Consider the following 16,379-nt stretch of genomic DNA (forward strand, 5'->3'; position numbering starts at 1 on the left):
AGGTGAGGTCCCTTTGAGGTCTGCTTCTGTTTGAAAGGCAGTGAAAACGTAGAGCCTCTGTGGTCCCCTTTTGTTAAGTGGCCCCAGGACACTGGCATTACCTTTCTGCAGCCTTCAGACCTGCCTGGACACAGTCATCACAGATCGCTGTAAAGAGCAGCCGGGCGGTGGGTGTCGCAGTGGAGTTTCAGAAAGAACAGCTCATGTGAAGAAGTTGGAGCCGTGACGATAAAAGGAGACCATTTCATAGTTCTCTCGTGTTCTCGTCTTTGTAATTCTCACCCAGGTAGCCTCTGGGTCGCTCAGAAATGCCTTCTAACGCAGCATTTCACAAGAGGGGCATCTCTTCAAAAGCAGTGTGACCCAAGTGCCTTCCTCCTGGAAGTGTGTTCTCAGGAGCAGCAGCCTCGGCGTCCCCTGGGAAACGCAGGCGGTCAGGCCCCGCCCTAGACCTGCGCCGTCTGGACCTGCCTCACAACAGGTGATGTGTGTGCAAGGTGAACTTGGACAAGCAACACTTCCTAGCGGGAATAAAACAGCCTCGGTCTGAGAACTCTATCCAAGGGCCCCAGGCTCTGTCCAGCCAGTGGCTGAATGATCAAAAGCAAATCATTTCTCGGCACTTGACTCTTCCCATCTCTGAAATGGGAGTCACTCCTCTATCCCTCTTTGCTTATCTAATGATAAAAGGGGGGAAGATAGTGACCTTGTTTTCAACTGGTCAAGTCTGGAAGCACGTTTCAAGATGGCACGCAAAGTGCACGTACAAGTTGGAACAATGAATATTCCTCAGGAATGACAGTTTATTTACTGCCTAGAGAATGAGCCTATTTTCCAGCTGGGGGGGACACTGGTCCTGGCTCAGCTCTGTCTCCTTCCAGGTACCCTGCTGTACCTACATGTAAGAAATTCTCCAAAAGGTACTTTGAGGAAAGACCCTCAAGGAGACAATTCAATTTCCAAATGTAAATTCCAACAACACAGAGAGGGGCCACTGTTGCTTCAAGCCCCCTGGTGGGAACTGAGGCTTTCTACGAAATGGGATTGGCTTTGACATTGTTGCTGTTCCCAAGAAGTGTTTTGTTCAGTGCTAAAGGAAGCTATTTCTATCGGGAAAGGATTTGTTCGGGTAAAGTTGAACGTTTGCGCTTGTTAGGCATGAGTTCAAGGAAGGCAGGGCTGATGTAGAGAGGCATGAATGTTCCACGTCCTGTGGCTTTAAGGGCTTGTCTCTTGGCAAGAGATTCCGGCCACGCGTGAGCACACGTGGAACCCACCAGTGTCTCTCCCCATCCCCCACCCCTTGAGGTTCTTCCCGCTGCCGGCACACGTGTCTGGCCACGACAGCCCTGAGTCTGCTGGGTTCAGATTCGATTTCAGGTGGAACGGCACATTGAGATTCTAGATGTTTCACTGGTACCAAAATTATGATGGTCAAACACCAGCTTTCTCTAGGCAATACTACAAGCAGGCGAAATGACTCTAGGGAAAAGAAAAAAAAACACTCAACACATAATAAAGATTTTCTTTATTTGATTTTCATGATTGGACATCCAAGAATGCATTGATAGGACAGAGACCTTCCTTGTAGCATTAAAATGAAATTGTGAGCATTCAGCCATTAATTCCACTGAGTACTTTTTCCCCCAGAAGCTGGTGTGATATTTAGATGACACGGAATCAAATGATCTGGAACCGTGACTTGTGCTCGATTAAAGGGGGTCCTGAGTGAACACACTTCCGTGGTCTGAACCGTGATAGTCTTCATGGGTTGGTCGTCATCTCACCCACAAAAAGATTTGCAACAAAGGGCAGCTGTGATTCTGCAATACTTCTAACCAGCCATGTACTGAGGGACGCTGGCAAAGCACGAAGGAGCTAAGCCCAAGACTGTCTGAGGCTCCGGGCGGCCGCCTGCCTGTGTTCTGGCTTCACTCCTGAGGCCAGTGAACTCTACGACCCTAGACGAGGCACCTATCCTTCCTGTGCTTTGGTTTCTTAATTTATACAATGGGTAGGAGTAGATGGTCGCTTAAATCCCAAATTTTACCATTTAAAAGACCACGGGGTCTTCTCCTTCTGGGGGGACAGGGAGTGTCCCGGGATCCTTCCAGCTCTAAGTGTGTGCCGACCGACCTCCCAGGGGCAGGCAGACGGCGAGGCAGACTTCTGCAGGACGCCCTCGCATCCCTGAACACGGTCCTACATCCCCACTGACAAAGACATCATCCGTGCAAGTCATTCTAAGAGAGAGTGTGGCCCTCTGGTGCAGAGGGCAAGGCAGGGCAGTGGCTGATGATCGTATGGAACCCTTTCCTGAGCTCTAAGCAGCAATCCGTCGCTCGTACTGGTACTACCGCCAGTCAGCAGGGTGTGTTTTAATTATTATTTTAATTTCATGTTGGCAGAAAGGCACTGTCAGATAGTGCCCTTCAAGGGAAACTCTTACTTTGGGGGGCTGTTGGAATCTCTGTGCTTTTGGCTCAGAGCTGCTCAGGACCTATGAGGCACACACTGGCTCCCCCAAACTGTACTCCATGCAGTACTTACCCTCCCACGTGAGGGATCCAAGACATGCTGCCCGGGAGTGTCTGCGCCCCTGGAGAAGCCGAGCCAGCCCTGAGGGGGAGCTCCATGCTGGCAGAAACCCTGCTCTGGGGACAGAAGAGCGCTCAGTCTTACCGTCACAGCCCAGCGACACCCAGACCCAGTGAAGGAGTCACATAGAAACCTCATGCACACACCTTATCTGACTTTTGCTGAGTATCAACTCTCTACTAGCAAGAATTACTTGTTGGTAAAAATATTCCTTACATATTTTGGATAGTGTTTTGTCTTTTTTTTTCTTCCTCTCTTGGCAACGTTGCATACTTTGCTCAGGGTTGCAATAAGGTTCTCCCATTGAACATTCCTCTCTTTATAAGTTGAAATAACAATGCTAAAGGTCTAGGAAGCAACAGAATTTGAAGTTTAAAATCCTCTCTGACTTCTGAAATATCATCCTAAATATTTAACTCTGGGCCCTAACTAAAACATTAGTTACAGAAAATCGAACTTTCAAAAAAAAACCCCAACAAATCCCCAAGCCCCAAACTAACGAATAATGTTTGCATAGATAAGTTTCATGTCTCTAAATAAGTACTATAAATAACAAACAATATGTAATAAAAGCAGAGAGGGGAAGGCTAGGGAACAGTGATTAGGAGTCCGTCCAATCGGGGGCCTCACGTCTGGGTTACATTCATAAAACGCAAATTGTAGCCCCTAGGAAATTCTCATCCACAACTGATTGAGTTTGGTTTTTTTCTGTTGTGTGTGTTTTTTTTTTTCCTGAAAGTTGCATATTGCTCATCTGTTTTTATATAAATCTAAAATGTGGTATTTGTCCCATATGTACATGTGGTAAAGTGATCAAGAGAAATATTTTCAGTACTAAACCCCCCCTGCCCCATTTTAAAGGAAACCCCGAATGTAGTAAATTCATGCTAATTGGGAACTCTATGAAGGGGTTAAAACATTACCCGTTACAAGTCGGGTGGTCATTAGAAATGTTACCCAAATAAAAGCCAGAAACAGGAAGCCAAAAAGCAGGTCCCTACGGCAGGCATGTGTCTTAAATGATATCATTTGTCAAGTTTCCAGCGTCTTGTGGTGGGGAACGCAAAAAGAAGGTCTGTGTTGTACTGAGGACATTACACCCTCATTAGCCAGAATGTTCCTTAAGTACATAACGCAGGATTTTCATTTTAATAAGCAGCAGCTACTTGTCACTGCACTTTCATTAGATAAATACTGAATGTAATACTAATGACCATTTACAGAGGCTCTATCCTACTCTGGAGAAACTGTATTCAGATGAGATCATATAATAACAATGTATAGAGCATATCAAGCAAAACTTCCATGTCATTTCTTTGTGAACTATTCCCTGAAAAAAAATTTTTTTTTAAATGCTGATCACATTTACTAGCAGGATTCATCGTCAAAGAGACCCGAAAAGACACTGTTGGCATTTTTTTGTTTGTTTGTTTGCATGCAAATGTGAAGGAATATAGCACTTGTTCTTTTAGAAGTCACAACGGAATGGCAAGGCATGGCTTCTCAAAGTCAAACCCCTCCCTCTGCCCAGCCAGAGACCTCAAGGCTGAGGTGCAGAGAAGGCCACCCTGAGAACCGAGAAATAACTCATCCCCCAGCATCGCTCAGCCCCAGCCCTGTCTCTAACACAAAGACTGACAATTGCCCTGAATTACGGATGTACGTTCTGTGCTATGTAATGCAGTTCAGGAAGGGGTGTGAGCGTGTCGCACCATTTCACCTCCCATTACAGGCTCGTCCTGAACGATAATCCCAGCAGATGAAACTGATACTGAACTATGACCCTCAATTTACAAATCATTTTTCAGAAGAATAAGAAAAAAAAAAGTTTAAACATATTTTTGGCATTATCTGAATGGGCGGAATCCTTCATGCTTGTTTTCTAAGAATAAATGAAAACAGCATGCACTGTAGTTCCTGAGTTTGGGGAAAGTGAGCATGAGGTTTTCAGATTATATTTTATTTTAGACTTCGGTGTTTGAAATTTTTTTTTTTTTTACATCGCTGAATTTCGTCTATTCCTTCAAAACATCATAAATTTCTATTCTGTAGCTTAAGGGATCCATCAGCTCAAATGCTGGTCTTTCATCTTTATTACCCTCCCATTAAAATGAAAGAAACCGGGACGCACTGCAGTTTGGAAGCAGCAGTTCAGCTGGCGGGGTCCTTGCTCCTGGAGCCTCCGTGGGGGGAGAGGGGCGGCCGGTTCAGACCCCGCACATCTCTCTGCGTGGGAAGCAACAGATACCCCGTGAAGTCGCATCACCTCCGTGGACGGCTTGGGTGGATCGCAGCGTCCGCCCGTGGCCGGTCACTTCCTGGGCACTGAGCATTCCCAGAACCTGTGTGCAGATGCTGCTGAAAGCGGGCAGAAAAGTCTCCTTCTTGTGGCCGGAGCTGCTGGGTCAGAAAGGGACAGATGACCCCCAGCGCCACGCTGGGCCATTCCTCTCGCACCCCGCACCGGCACCCCTGCCCTAACGAGGACACAAAGAGCCCCGCATCAGGCCGCCCGCCTTCTTCATAACTCACAGACGTCCCAGTGGCGATCGCCCCCAGTGCTATCTGTCTTCAGTGCAGTTGTGACACTGCGGCACGATCCATAATTTGGCGGCTATTTACCGTGACATCTCCCTTCAGCGCAGCCATAACATTCAGTGAAGCCATTATTCGGTCCCATTTACCATATAAATTGTATTGTTGTGCATGCATGCTAGCAGCTACGTCAGGCACCTGAAAATGAGTAAATCTTGTAAAACAGATACTAACCGCTCTTCAGTGGTGGGATTTCCTTGCCCCTCAAGATGGGAGGAGAGAAACATTAAATACGGTCACCAAGTTTCCTGGAGCATCTTTAATTGCGTTCCTATTATGGAGCAGGTTAGGGACGCTGAAACCCAGGGCTTTGAAAAATAATCGGGTGGGCTCTGCCTCCCACCAGAGAGGCGCGGTGGGATTTCAAACGTGCTGGAAGCCGCAGCCTGCCCTGCGAGCTGAAGGTGAGGAGGCGGGCGGGTGGGCTGCCCGCGATTCCCCAGATGGGGCTCCAGACGTGCCTCTCACATGTGACCCCGGGCAGTGGGCAGTAGAGACGAGGAGCCACTCATTCCCACAGAACGCGCGGGGAAGTAAAATGGGGACACGGGGACAGTGTTCTGTGCCACATGCGCTAGCCTGTTTCCAAGAGCAGAGAGAAAACACACTGTGTCCGAAAGTCTGAAACATGAAGCGAATGTCTTGTTATTTTAGATTGCGTCAGGCCCTCCTCTGCACAGCGCTGTCTGCTAGAGCCTGCTTCAGGCAGACGAGGGATGCTGTTATTAATCTCTGGCTGTATGCCTAAAGACTGCCTCCCCTTTGTTAGGCAGACCCTCCCCGTGGATGTGGGCGCAGCACAACCGCTCCATTCCGGGGGCAGGTCCGAAGTTTTTAAAGCACTCCCATCTCTGTAGTATCCCTTCCTAAAGCCTGTTTTTGTCTTATCGGTTTTCAATACTGATTTGCTTCTTAAGGGCAGAGACAAACTTTGGGTTCCACAAAGGCCTCACTGGGATAATCGTGCAAAAAGCATTAAATAATAGACACTTAAAAAAAAAATAGGTCTGTGTTCAAATAGTCATTTTTCTAATAGCCTAACAAAATCAAGGTTTTGGGAGAATTCCTCTCAATTTCTATTTAGATAGTTGGTAATTTGTAGAAAAGGCAGGAGGGCCATTTCCTGGGAATATGGACTCTGAAAATATATGGCAGCCTTTCTGTTCTCTCTCTCATTTATTAACTGCTCATTAGCCTAAGACCAAACTTTCCCAAAGTAAAGAAATTGTGGACTATTTTCAAGACTGATTTTAAAATCTCATCAAGCTGAAGACATACTGATTTGATCAGATCTTGCATCAGGAATTAATTTAATTCTCTGGAACAATAAAATCTGGAATGAGATGGTCCATGACCAAAGAATTGAGTATTACGGTTTTACCTCTGAGCCATCAAGAGAAATTTTTATTAGCATTATTTTTCAAGGGAGGGGCAAAAAAAAAAAAAAAAAAAAAAAAGAGAGGGAGAGAGAAAAGAAATAAAGAGAAACTTATTCATTAACTCCTGACTTTTGTTTAAGAAATATCATACCCATTAGCCATCTACAAATAACTTGATTTGAGTAATTCTGAAGAGTAAAGTGCCCATTCATTTTCTTTCTCCTCGGATTTATGTCATTGTTCTGTTTTTAGAGCTTACTGTTGACAGAGCGAGGTAATTCAACTACAATTTTTCCAGTGTTTTTTCCCATGTACATATAATCAACAGCCCGGAATACAGACTCCAGGCCAATAAACCTGCCTTCTGCAGACCGATCTCCAAGGTCCACCTCGCAGACCAGGTCTCCAGCCGCGTGCATCTTAAGCAAGTGGTCCATGGCTGCTTGATACTTAGAAAGGGAATGGTTCAAGAAGAAGCCGCGGACACTGGCAGATTTCTTCAGCAGTTTGGCTGGTAATGTCCCTGCTTTCACAGGAGAAAGGCCGGTAGGAGTCTGGTAGCCAGAGATGAAGCCAATGACTATCAGACGCCCCTTGACAGCCAAGGCATCCAGGGCCAAGTCGAACATGGCGCCCCCGACGGATTCGTAGACCACATCCACACCTTTGGGGTATTCCTGCTTCAAGACAGTGCTCACAGGCTCCGTCTTATAGTTGATGGGACGATCGCAGCCAATGGATTTCAGAAAAGCGGATTTTTTATCGGAAGAGCAGGTGCCAATTACATGGCACTTGGCCTTCTTTGCAAGCTGCACTGCGAACTGGCCTGTCCCCCCAGCTGCTGCTGTCACCAAAACTTTTGTCCCTTTCGACAGCCCTCCGAGCTCGTTCAGGCTGATGTACGCAGTGGTAGCACTGACTGGCAGGGACACATACTCAGGCTGCGCGGAGGCCACGGGAGCTGCAGCCCTGGCAGGCACCACTGTGTACTCAGCGAAGGAGCCCGGGGCCATGTAAGCCACCGCTTGGCCAACGGTGTAGCTGGCACTGGCTGACAGGCCTAAGGCTACCACCTCTCCCACACCTTCAAAACCTACATCAAAGGGGGTCTTGACTGAAGGGTCATATCGGCCCGCGGAATAGTTGATGTCAGATGCATTGACACCGACAAATCTAGAAGAAAACAAACAAACAGACACATTAAGATATTCTCCTCATCAAGGCCTTGATAGTCCACTTAGAAAAAATTCCTCTGATTCCAGTGACTGTGGACGGGTGGCTAAGCTATCTATCCTAGTAGGATTCCAGAAAAAAATAAAAATAAAAAATAAAATCCGTCCTGATACTCAGTTGAAAAAGAGAAATTAAATAAGTATTTGCATTCTGAGTTTTGGTATATTTGATTTTTTAAATCAGGGCAGGGGATCACTCCATAGCCCCTGAAGCCCCAAGTTGTTTATGTCACATGCTATATACTTCCCTCCCTTTCTTTCAAAGGTGAAATACAGCATTAAAAAAAATAATAATAACGTCAGGAAGCCCTCTTATATGTAAACTTCACTGGAGCTATGAGTCGGAAATTAATTGGCCTCTTAACAAAGATGTTAAAAAACAACAGTGAGATAAAATATATTCAAAGAAGTAGACTTGCATTGATTCTGGCAACAATTTAACACTTCGGATAATAACAGTAATGAGAATGATATTATTGAAGATTGACGCAGTGTGCAAGGTCATCGGCTGTTATGCGTTACCGTGGGGTTGTTTAAAACACGGTTAGAGTGGCCACAGCAAATTTTCTTTCTGATGTAACTATGTCCAGAATGAAAATATGCATTTTGATTAATTGAACAAAAATTGTCTCATAAGGGTAGGGAGTTTTATGGAACATTCGACATCTTACAGTTCTTTTCAGATGAAAAGAAAAGCAAATCGTCACTATATTTTTCCTCAACAAGAAGCAGAGACATAACTTGATTAATACCAGATGATTATTTTCACTTTGGTATCCAGAGTCCATTTAATTGCGAGGTCGGTATTTTTACCAGCCTTTTTTTCATCTCGGTAAACCTCATAACAAAAATATCCTAAGAAAAAAAAAGCCGTCTACTTAAAAATGTCAGGAGGTGGCTTAGACACATAATGGAGGACCCTAAAAATGTCATTTCCACCTGTAATGAAATGAAAAGACGATGCTGTCTGGTGGCACAGGGAAGCTGGGAAGTCGGTCATTTCAAAATAATTCACTTTTAATTTAACTTAATAAACCAAAACTACCCTGTGCAAGGACCCATTCCCACCACGTTATAGACAACACTTTGTACTTATAAATGCTCCCTTATGATTACGCGTCCTATATCGACAATACTGAAAGCTCCCGGCATACTGTAGAAAGCAGCAAGCAGGAAACCATTTCTCTGGGGCACGTCAAGCTGCTTTCAGAAGTTAGCACACCACGCAGCCTCAAGAACACACTGCAGAATTCCACAGCCATCCATGATAACGTGATAATGAAAAGTGGGAAAAATGATTTTTGCTGCTTTTTCATTTGGGATTCAATACCAAGATGCTCACATTCTGTTTTGGGACTGCCCCCACCACCCCCCTCTTTCCTTTAAATTTACATCATTCCGAAGGTTGGGTCTTTTTAAAAGGGGCCAGCTCCTTCCGTGCCTGCTTCTGGACTTCAGAGAAGGCAGCCAGGGCAGAGCCCCGCTGGAGAGTCTCGCCTCCCGCCCGGCTGTAGGTGGTAAAGCCCAGACCCAGGAGGGGTCCTGGGTGGAAGCCTCCGAGGTTTGCTCCAGAGGTGGGGGACTGAGGCCCAACCGCCAGCTCTGGTCTCCCGGCCCACAATTAACCCTTCCCGTGCCTTTCTCCCCTCTGGATCAGTCCTCATTGGAGAGGCCCTCTTCTGCGGGGCACCCCTGCCTTGGGCTCAGAGGGACGCCCCTGCGGAGGCTGGGCCCTGGGACCTTCCCACCTCTAAGGACTGCGCCTGGGGAGGGGGGCTACTGGAGGAAAAGGCGCCCCCACCTTCCCTCTGCGGTTTACTACTTCCCAGAGCGAGGTGACAAGACCAAGCAGGGCCCACGCGGGAGAAAAGTGGAGGGGAGAGGGCCCCGGCGCGGGAGGGGGTGGACGGCCCCGTGGAGGTGGGAGTGGGCGCTGCTGCGAGCTGGGGTGCGCACAGCTGACCAGCGGCTGCTGAAGTTTACCTCGGCGCGCCCCTTCCAGGTTGCAGACAGCCCTGCGTCTCCCCTGCAGGACCCTCGCGTGCCCGGGCCAGCCTGCGGGGCCCCAGAAATCCTTCTGGAACTGTCTCCCCTCGGAAGTGCCGGCCTCCGCTGACTGCCCACCCTCAGGTCCCGGCCTCTCCACCGCCACCACTGACTGGCTCGAGCCAGGACTGGGACTCCCGGAGCGGGCTGGGTCCGAGCCCAGCCGGCGGGCGCTGGGGAGGAGGGGCCTCCACCCAGGCCTGAGACCCTGACCTCGGCCTCCAGGAGCCCGGCGGGGGTCAGGTGGGCAAACATAGCACAGGCTGCGGAGCTTGGACCGAGGGGCAGTCAAGCTCTTGGCTGGGGGGCGGGGAGGTGTTCTAAGCACAGGGCACGCCCGAGCGCTCGGCCCCAGCACTGGGGCCTGGGGCAGCCGGACCGTGACCTTGGCCTCCAGTGCACCCCGTTTTTCGTGTCTCCCCTCCCCCCGTCCTGCCGCCTTCTAAACTGCCTGCGTCGTCGTCGGTGAAGGAGTCTCGGGCTGGTGGCCACAGCCCTCCGCTCGCTCGGCGCGCCTCGCCCACTCCCCGGAGGGTCTCCCGGCCCGGCGCGGCCCCCGCCTCCCCCCGATCCCCGCTCTGACGCCCTGTGGCCGCCGCAGCAGGTGGGGATCCGCCGCTGCCCGCAAGCGCCTTGATCCTTACCTGGGGCTGCGTGAAGGTTGGGAGCCCGCGCCTTCCGCTCCTCCAGAAACAAGTTCAAGAGCGGCGGGCGCAGTGGGAAAGGGGGCCGGGTCGGGGAGCAGGGGACAGGAAGGGGAAGCGAGCGAGGAAAAGAAAGGAGACAGGCTTGGTAGAATACCTGCATTTCGAGACTCTCCTGTTATCCTCTTTAATGTAAAATATATGCTCTTAGTAAGTGCAAGGTTCTAGCCGTCAGATGGGAGGATCCCAAAGTCCCGGAACCCCAGAAAAAGAATGGGACTGGGGTGGGCTTTACCCAAATATATACGCTTCGAGAGGTGCCCGGTTTCTTTATACTAAAGAGTGCTGAACCCCTTCGTTGTGCTTACGATGAAACGGGCAGTCCTGCAAAAGGAGGGGAACGCTTTCTTTGAACAAAAACAAAACGTGAAGTCCGGAGCTTTCAATATTGGGAGACAGACAAAGTCGCCCAGATCAGATTTTTCTTAAAAAGAAAGAAAGAAAAAAGGAAAGAGAAGAAAGAAGAGAAAAGAAAAGAAAAGAAAAAATTGAAGACAAGGAAGAAAAATAAATAAAAGAAAACCTCGGCCTGAGGAGTCAGCAGAAATGCTGTTACCCTCCGCGAGCAGCAAACCGTTCATCAAAAACGCCTTCCCCATCCCCCACCCCGCTCTTTGCCATTCCTATAAACTCTTTGCTCCATTATCTTACACTTGAGCAGAAAATCGTTAGAAATATTTGGAAACGAAATCATGCGTCACTGTCCTTCGAAAAAAAGCTAAAAATCGCTCGTAAGCTGACTTGACCGGAGGGTGCCTTTCTTCCTTCTCTTCTTGAGGGCTGGGCACTGGCAGGGAATGTGAAGTTGTCCTCGGATGTATGAAAGTGAGAAGTGGATAAAGGAACATCAATTACACGTTCTGCAGAGCTTTTAAGCACCCCTCTCACAGTTTTCCTAAATGGAATAAACTTCATTATCCTAAATCCACGACTGGCTTAAAAGCACGTCCCTCTCTCCGTGAATACAGAATTTCTATTTTCTGTTAAGATCGGATGAGATGTGCGAATATTCAACTGGAAGGCAAAGTCAGGCAGCACGCACTTAAAATCTCCAAACACCTTTCGGAACAAGTGAATGTATGCCTATGTCCTTCATTTTAGAGCAGATTTTTATTATGATAAAAATGAAAAGCGCTTGCATGAAATTTTTATACAATTAACCCTGTTGAGGAGATTTGGTCTAGGATTAGAATGAACTAACCTACAGCAAATAGACTTGCAGTCTGCTCTTAAAAAAAAAAATCTGTACAATTCCAACTCCCCGGACACTATTTGCCGAGTATAAAGGATCTCCTTCCAATTTGGGGATAAGAAGCAGATTTTCCACAGAGTAGGGAAAGGGGATACAATGATTTCACCTCCTCTTAACATGCAGGAAACTGGTTCCATTCTCCTTCCGACACGGGCTTCACCGTAGAAGTTAGAGGTCAAGTTGTACATATAAATATACTACTTGTGTTAAAGGACTCTGGGCATATGTGGGGGAAAACACAGGCATGGATTCTAAAGCAAACCAAGCTGAGGAGCTCCAACTGTGGGGGAGCTGGTGCTCCAGAATCCTGACCACCCAATTCAGGGACCATCCCCGGTGACCTGGCGCAGGAGGCACCTGGGCACTGGTAGGGAAGGAGAAGGCTAGAGGGGACAGTGAGGGAGCAGGGAGAGGAGCCAGAGGAGGGGACAACCCAAAGACCTGATGTACTTCCACAGGTGGAGAAGCCATCAACCCGGTGCTGCCCAGCGGAGCAGCTCCTCGGACAGCGCGGGCGGGTGGTCCCACTCCAGGGCAGCTCGGACAGCGCGGGCGGGTGGTCCCACTCCAGGGCAGCTCGGACAGCGCGGGCGGGTGGTCCCACTCCAGGGCAGCTCGGACAGCGCGGGCGGGTGGTCCCACTCCAGGGCAGCTGGTCCTCCTTTAACTTCACACCTTCTGCTAGCTCCGCTCAGTCAGCCCCCCCCCCCCCAGGCCCCCACACACCCGGTATCTGAAGGGGATTTTATTTAAGCAGTGCTGTGTGTTTTACATCAGTGCTCACAGTCAGAGTACGTGGTCAGAAAAATTACGAGAAAAGAAAGCAGCCCGTGTCAAACTTTTTGCTTGCTAAAGGCTGAGGCTTTTCAGCCCGCTTCTCGTCTCAACTTCCAGCAAATGACTCTTGTGTCTTGTGTGTTCTGCGTGTGTTCCTTCTTCTTAACTTGGTAGGAAGCAAGTCCTTATCTCAACAGCTTTAGCGCTTAATCCCATAATGAAGCGATCCTTTGCAGCCCTGTATCCACCCACAAAAACTTTTAGGACACACACATGTACCTTTAAGGCACTCTGCACCCCACTCTGGCCAGCTTCCACTCAGTCCCACTCTTGGCTCCCTCAATTTTTACGTTTCCAACAGGTTTCCAGAAGTTTTCCATCAGGACCAGAATTATTCAGTGTTGCAGTCTTTGGAAGGCTGATCCGAATCTCTAAAATAAGCGGATTAAACCCTGCATCAAGCCACTCGGGTAGGGTACACTTTGCCTTTCACGCCTTGCAGGAGTCTCACAGTACTTTCCAAGAAACAATTTACAACATAGTTTCACAACTCACTCCTTTCCCTCGCAGGCAACATACAACATTGTAACCCCTCGCAGGCGCCAGAGCAGGCGGGCGAGTCCTGCTCTAACGTAGGGGATCGAGGAATGGCGAACGCCCTGGCTGCAAATCAGCAGCTAGGGGACCCAGCGAACAGAGAGCAGAGGGCACGGCTCCTGCAGAGTGAGGTCCCTTCCCGCGCTTCACCAGTTACTAAAGATTAGAGAGCTGTAGACACAGTCAGGTAGGGAGTGTGGAGGTGGAAGAGGCGATCAGAAGGTGGGGAAACCCACCCGAGTACCACCCAGAGGTCTGCAAAACGCGCAGGCAAATGCAGCGGTGCCCCAACCCCGGCCCTGACCCAGCCGCCCCGGACGCGCCACGAGCCTGTCGGTAGGCTCTAGGGCACAGACAACAGCCATACAGCACTGACAACACGCAGACGACACCGGCGAGGTGCACACCAACGCACCCAACGACAGGGCTCCGCCATTGCGAGGCGGCTGCCAACCTGGAGCGCACAGGAAAAGCCAGCCGCGTCCTCGGCCTCCTTCCTCCAAAGCACGTTACCTAAACGTCGCAGTTTGTGTCCAGCCCGTTCCCGGTCCACACTAAAGATTATGGGAACGCAGGAGCCGTGGGTGCGCGCGGGTGGGCCGGGCGGGGAGCCTCCCCTTCTGGGTCCCGTCGGTTTTATTTCGGGAGCGGGAGGGGGAGGAGGGAGGGCTGGGGGAGGGGAGGGGAATCCCAAATTAAAATAACCCTCAGTTATGAGGACGTTCGGTGGCATCGGGTATTCACACCAGCAACAGTCACATTACGTTCGCCTTCGCCAGATGGCGGCGGGTTCAACTTCCCGGGATCTCGCAAACTCAGGCTACGCGCCCGAGCGCTCGCCGGAGTGCGGGGACGCGGGCCGGCCCGGGACAGCCGGGGAGCGGCGCAGAGCGGGCCGGGGCCCGGCCGGGGCGGGGGGGGGGGGGGCGCGCGCCGGGCTCACCGGTTCCGGACGAGGAGGTCTCCGTCCCCGGGGAGAGGCACCGGGCAGTCCCGGAGCAGGGTGACGGCCTCGCGGAAGTTGGGGCTCAGCCGGGTCACCACCAGCTTCTGCATGGCGCGGGGGATGTTGGAGCCCTGGAAGTCCAGGAAGTGGCGAGCGTACGACATGTCCACGATGGCTCTGGCCCCGGCGGACGCCAGCCGCAGCATGGCCCGCGCCTCTGCCCGCTTTCTGCGCCGCCGCGGGCCGGGGTCGCGCCCAGCCCGGGCCGCTCGACTCGGCTTGGCTCCGAGCGGGCGGGCGGAGCAGGCGGGTCCGCCCCTCCTCCGGCCCGCGTGCTCCCCTCGACTCCCCCCTCCTTCCCCACAAGGACTGGCTCCCGCTCCCCCTCCCCGCCGCGCGCAGCGCCCGCAGTCCGCACAGCCCCCGTGGTCCCCGGACGCGCCACCCCCGGGGTCCCGGCCTGGGGATCGCTGCCACCCCGGCCGCTGCTCCTTTAATCTTTTTGTTTTGGTTTGAATCTGCTCGGCGCAGACTGGCCGCGGATCCTCTCCGCCCTCCCCCTTTCTCCCGGCGTCCGGGAGGCACCGGATATCCCCACCCTCCCCGCGCTCTAAAAGCCGGATTTGACTCCTCCAAAAGGGTGAGGGGGGCGACGAGGGGAGCCGCGCGTCCCGCGATCGCCACGGCCCCGAGCCGGCGGCAGCCCGGGGCGTCCTCGGAGCGGCGCGTCGCCCGGCGGCCGGCGCAGGCACCTCCCCTTCCCGTGCGAAGCGTTCACTTCCTTGCAAGGTGGTACGAATCAACCCCGAGCGCGGCCGGGGCGGCGGGGCACGGCCGGGGGCCCCCGAGCCGCGCGGGGAGCCCCCGCCACCAGTGCACGCGCACAAGGACCGAACGCGGGGCGGGGGCGCCCAGAGCACCCTGCGCCCCGGACTCCTGGGCCCCCATTCCCGGAACGCCTCGCCTGCGCCTTCTGCCCTAAGCCTGTCTGTCCCAAGCAAGTTGCACGAACTAAGCCATTTTATTTATTTTGGCCTAGATTTCGTGTTTTTTTTTTCCACGAATGCTTTAAGTAGCCTCTACAAGACTGTTACAGGTTTCCCACTGGGGAAGAACACATATATTGGAGACTCGAGGGCCAAATTTTCTGATCATATAAGCATTTAAACTTCTGGGTGGGGGTGCCGAAGGACCTCACTGAATTGGAGACGTTGCAATGATGTATGAAGACCTCATTTCATAACTCAGCTGGAAAGATATGCTGTTCCTTCCTGTCAGTTTCCTCCCTAATTCTCTATATTGACCAAGTAAATTCACTTTTCATAGAAGGGTCAAATTAAATATTTTCCACATTTTTGTATGATGAGATGAGCCCATTCTAAAATTTGTATTAAAGGTATACATTTTAATTTAAAAAACCCTCTTGTGTTACACTTGCCTAGACTCACCAAAATAAAAAAGCCACCCAAGTGCCCCTCCCCAATCAAGCCTAACCCCCAAACCAAGACTGTAAAAGTGACACAGGTATTTTTATCCCAAATGTCCCGACGTTCTCATCCAAGGGTAGTCTGTCCACGTGGCTCCGTGTGTATGAACATTCGGTGGGGGGGGGGTGGACTTACAGGTTTAAAAAATCTGCAGGAACTAATGTCTACTTAACTTGGCTTACAACACATGGGTTTCACCCGGTATCAGCCAGTGGATTCCAATAACAACCCCCTCAATGTCTTTCTCCAATGTGCAATCTTTTATGTTATGCTGTATTAAGATTTCTTTTTTGTGTCACATTGTTTAGCTCCGGAAAGAAAAAAAAAAGAAAACAAAGCAATTAAAAAGATTGACAGGTATGGTCTGTGAGAGACCTATTTGTAATTGTCAGGGTGACGTTGGCGAGAGGAGGAGGAGTAAAAACTGAAGCAGGAAAAGCAGCTCGATGTGTCTGTCTATCAGTTGAGACTGTCTGAAAGCTCTGCGATCCGAATGTGTGTTATATTTCACTGAAAAGAGAAGGAGCGAGAGTGCATCTCCCTCTCTCCCAGGAGTTTGGGGGGGACAGTCCACGCTCATCTCGCCCCCCCAGTGAATGTCCGCTCTTCGCCCCTCCGCACACACTCTCCGGGTTGTTGTTGGCTGTGGTGGTTTTTTTTTTTTTTTTTTTTTTTTTTTGGAGGGGGTGCTTTTTGTCTATTTTTCAAAAATTTTCTGTTGGAAGATCAAGACCGGCCAAAAATCCATGATCAAAATGTGTTTGCA

General features: G+C 50.5%; 2 protein-coding genes across 8 annotated transcripts in view; one reads left to right on the forward strand and one right to left on the reverse strand.

The window, feature by feature from the left end:
- Positions 1-1,513: 1,513 nt before the first annotated feature.
- ZADH2 (zinc binding alcohol dehydrogenase domain containing 2) lies at positions 1,514-14,879 on the reverse strand. Of its 7 annotated transcripts, none has more exons than XR_006608187.1 (3): positions 14,124-14,879; positions 5,131-7,745; positions 1,514-4,995 (listed from the first exon to the last, which is right to left on the reverse strand). XR_006608187.1 is itself a non-coding variant. In XM_045085231.1 (2 exons), the coding sequence occupies exons 1-2, from the start codon at positions 14,330-14,332 to the stop codon at positions 6,821-6,823; spliced, it is 1,134 nt and encodes a 377-aa protein (XP_044941166.1). In that variant the 5' UTR covers positions 14,333-14,879; the 3' UTR covers positions 1,514-6,820. The 7 variants fall into 7 exon arrangements, 2 of the variants coding, with proteins under 2 accessions (XP_044941166.1, XP_044941167.1); XR_006608189.1 differs by having other exon boundaries at positions 1,514-2,649; positions 4,730-7,745; XR_006608188.1 differs by having other exon boundaries at positions 1,514-2,654; positions 4,730-7,745.
- A 136-nt stretch (positions 14,880-15,015) lies between these two features.
- The window catches only part of TSHZ1 (teashirt zinc finger homeobox 1), a 76,390-nt gene continuing 75,026 nt past the window's right edge, over positions 15,016-16,379 (forward strand). The window contains exon 1 of the mRNA XM_045085230.1: positions 15,016-16,379. This exon is cut by the window's right edge and continues 820 nt beyond it. The gene's annotated coding sequence lies outside the window, so the exon portion shown is untranslated.

This window comes from Mustela putorius, unplaced genomic scaffold (assembly GCF_011764305.1).
Source record: "Mustela putorius furo isolate JIRA1106 unplaced genomic scaffold, ASM1176430v1.1 tig00000835_pilon_pilon_pilon, whole genome shotgun sequence".
In the NCBI taxonomy this organism is placed as follows: domain Eukaryota; kingdom Metazoa; phylum Chordata; class Mammalia; order Carnivora; family Mustelidae; genus Mustela; species Mustela putorius.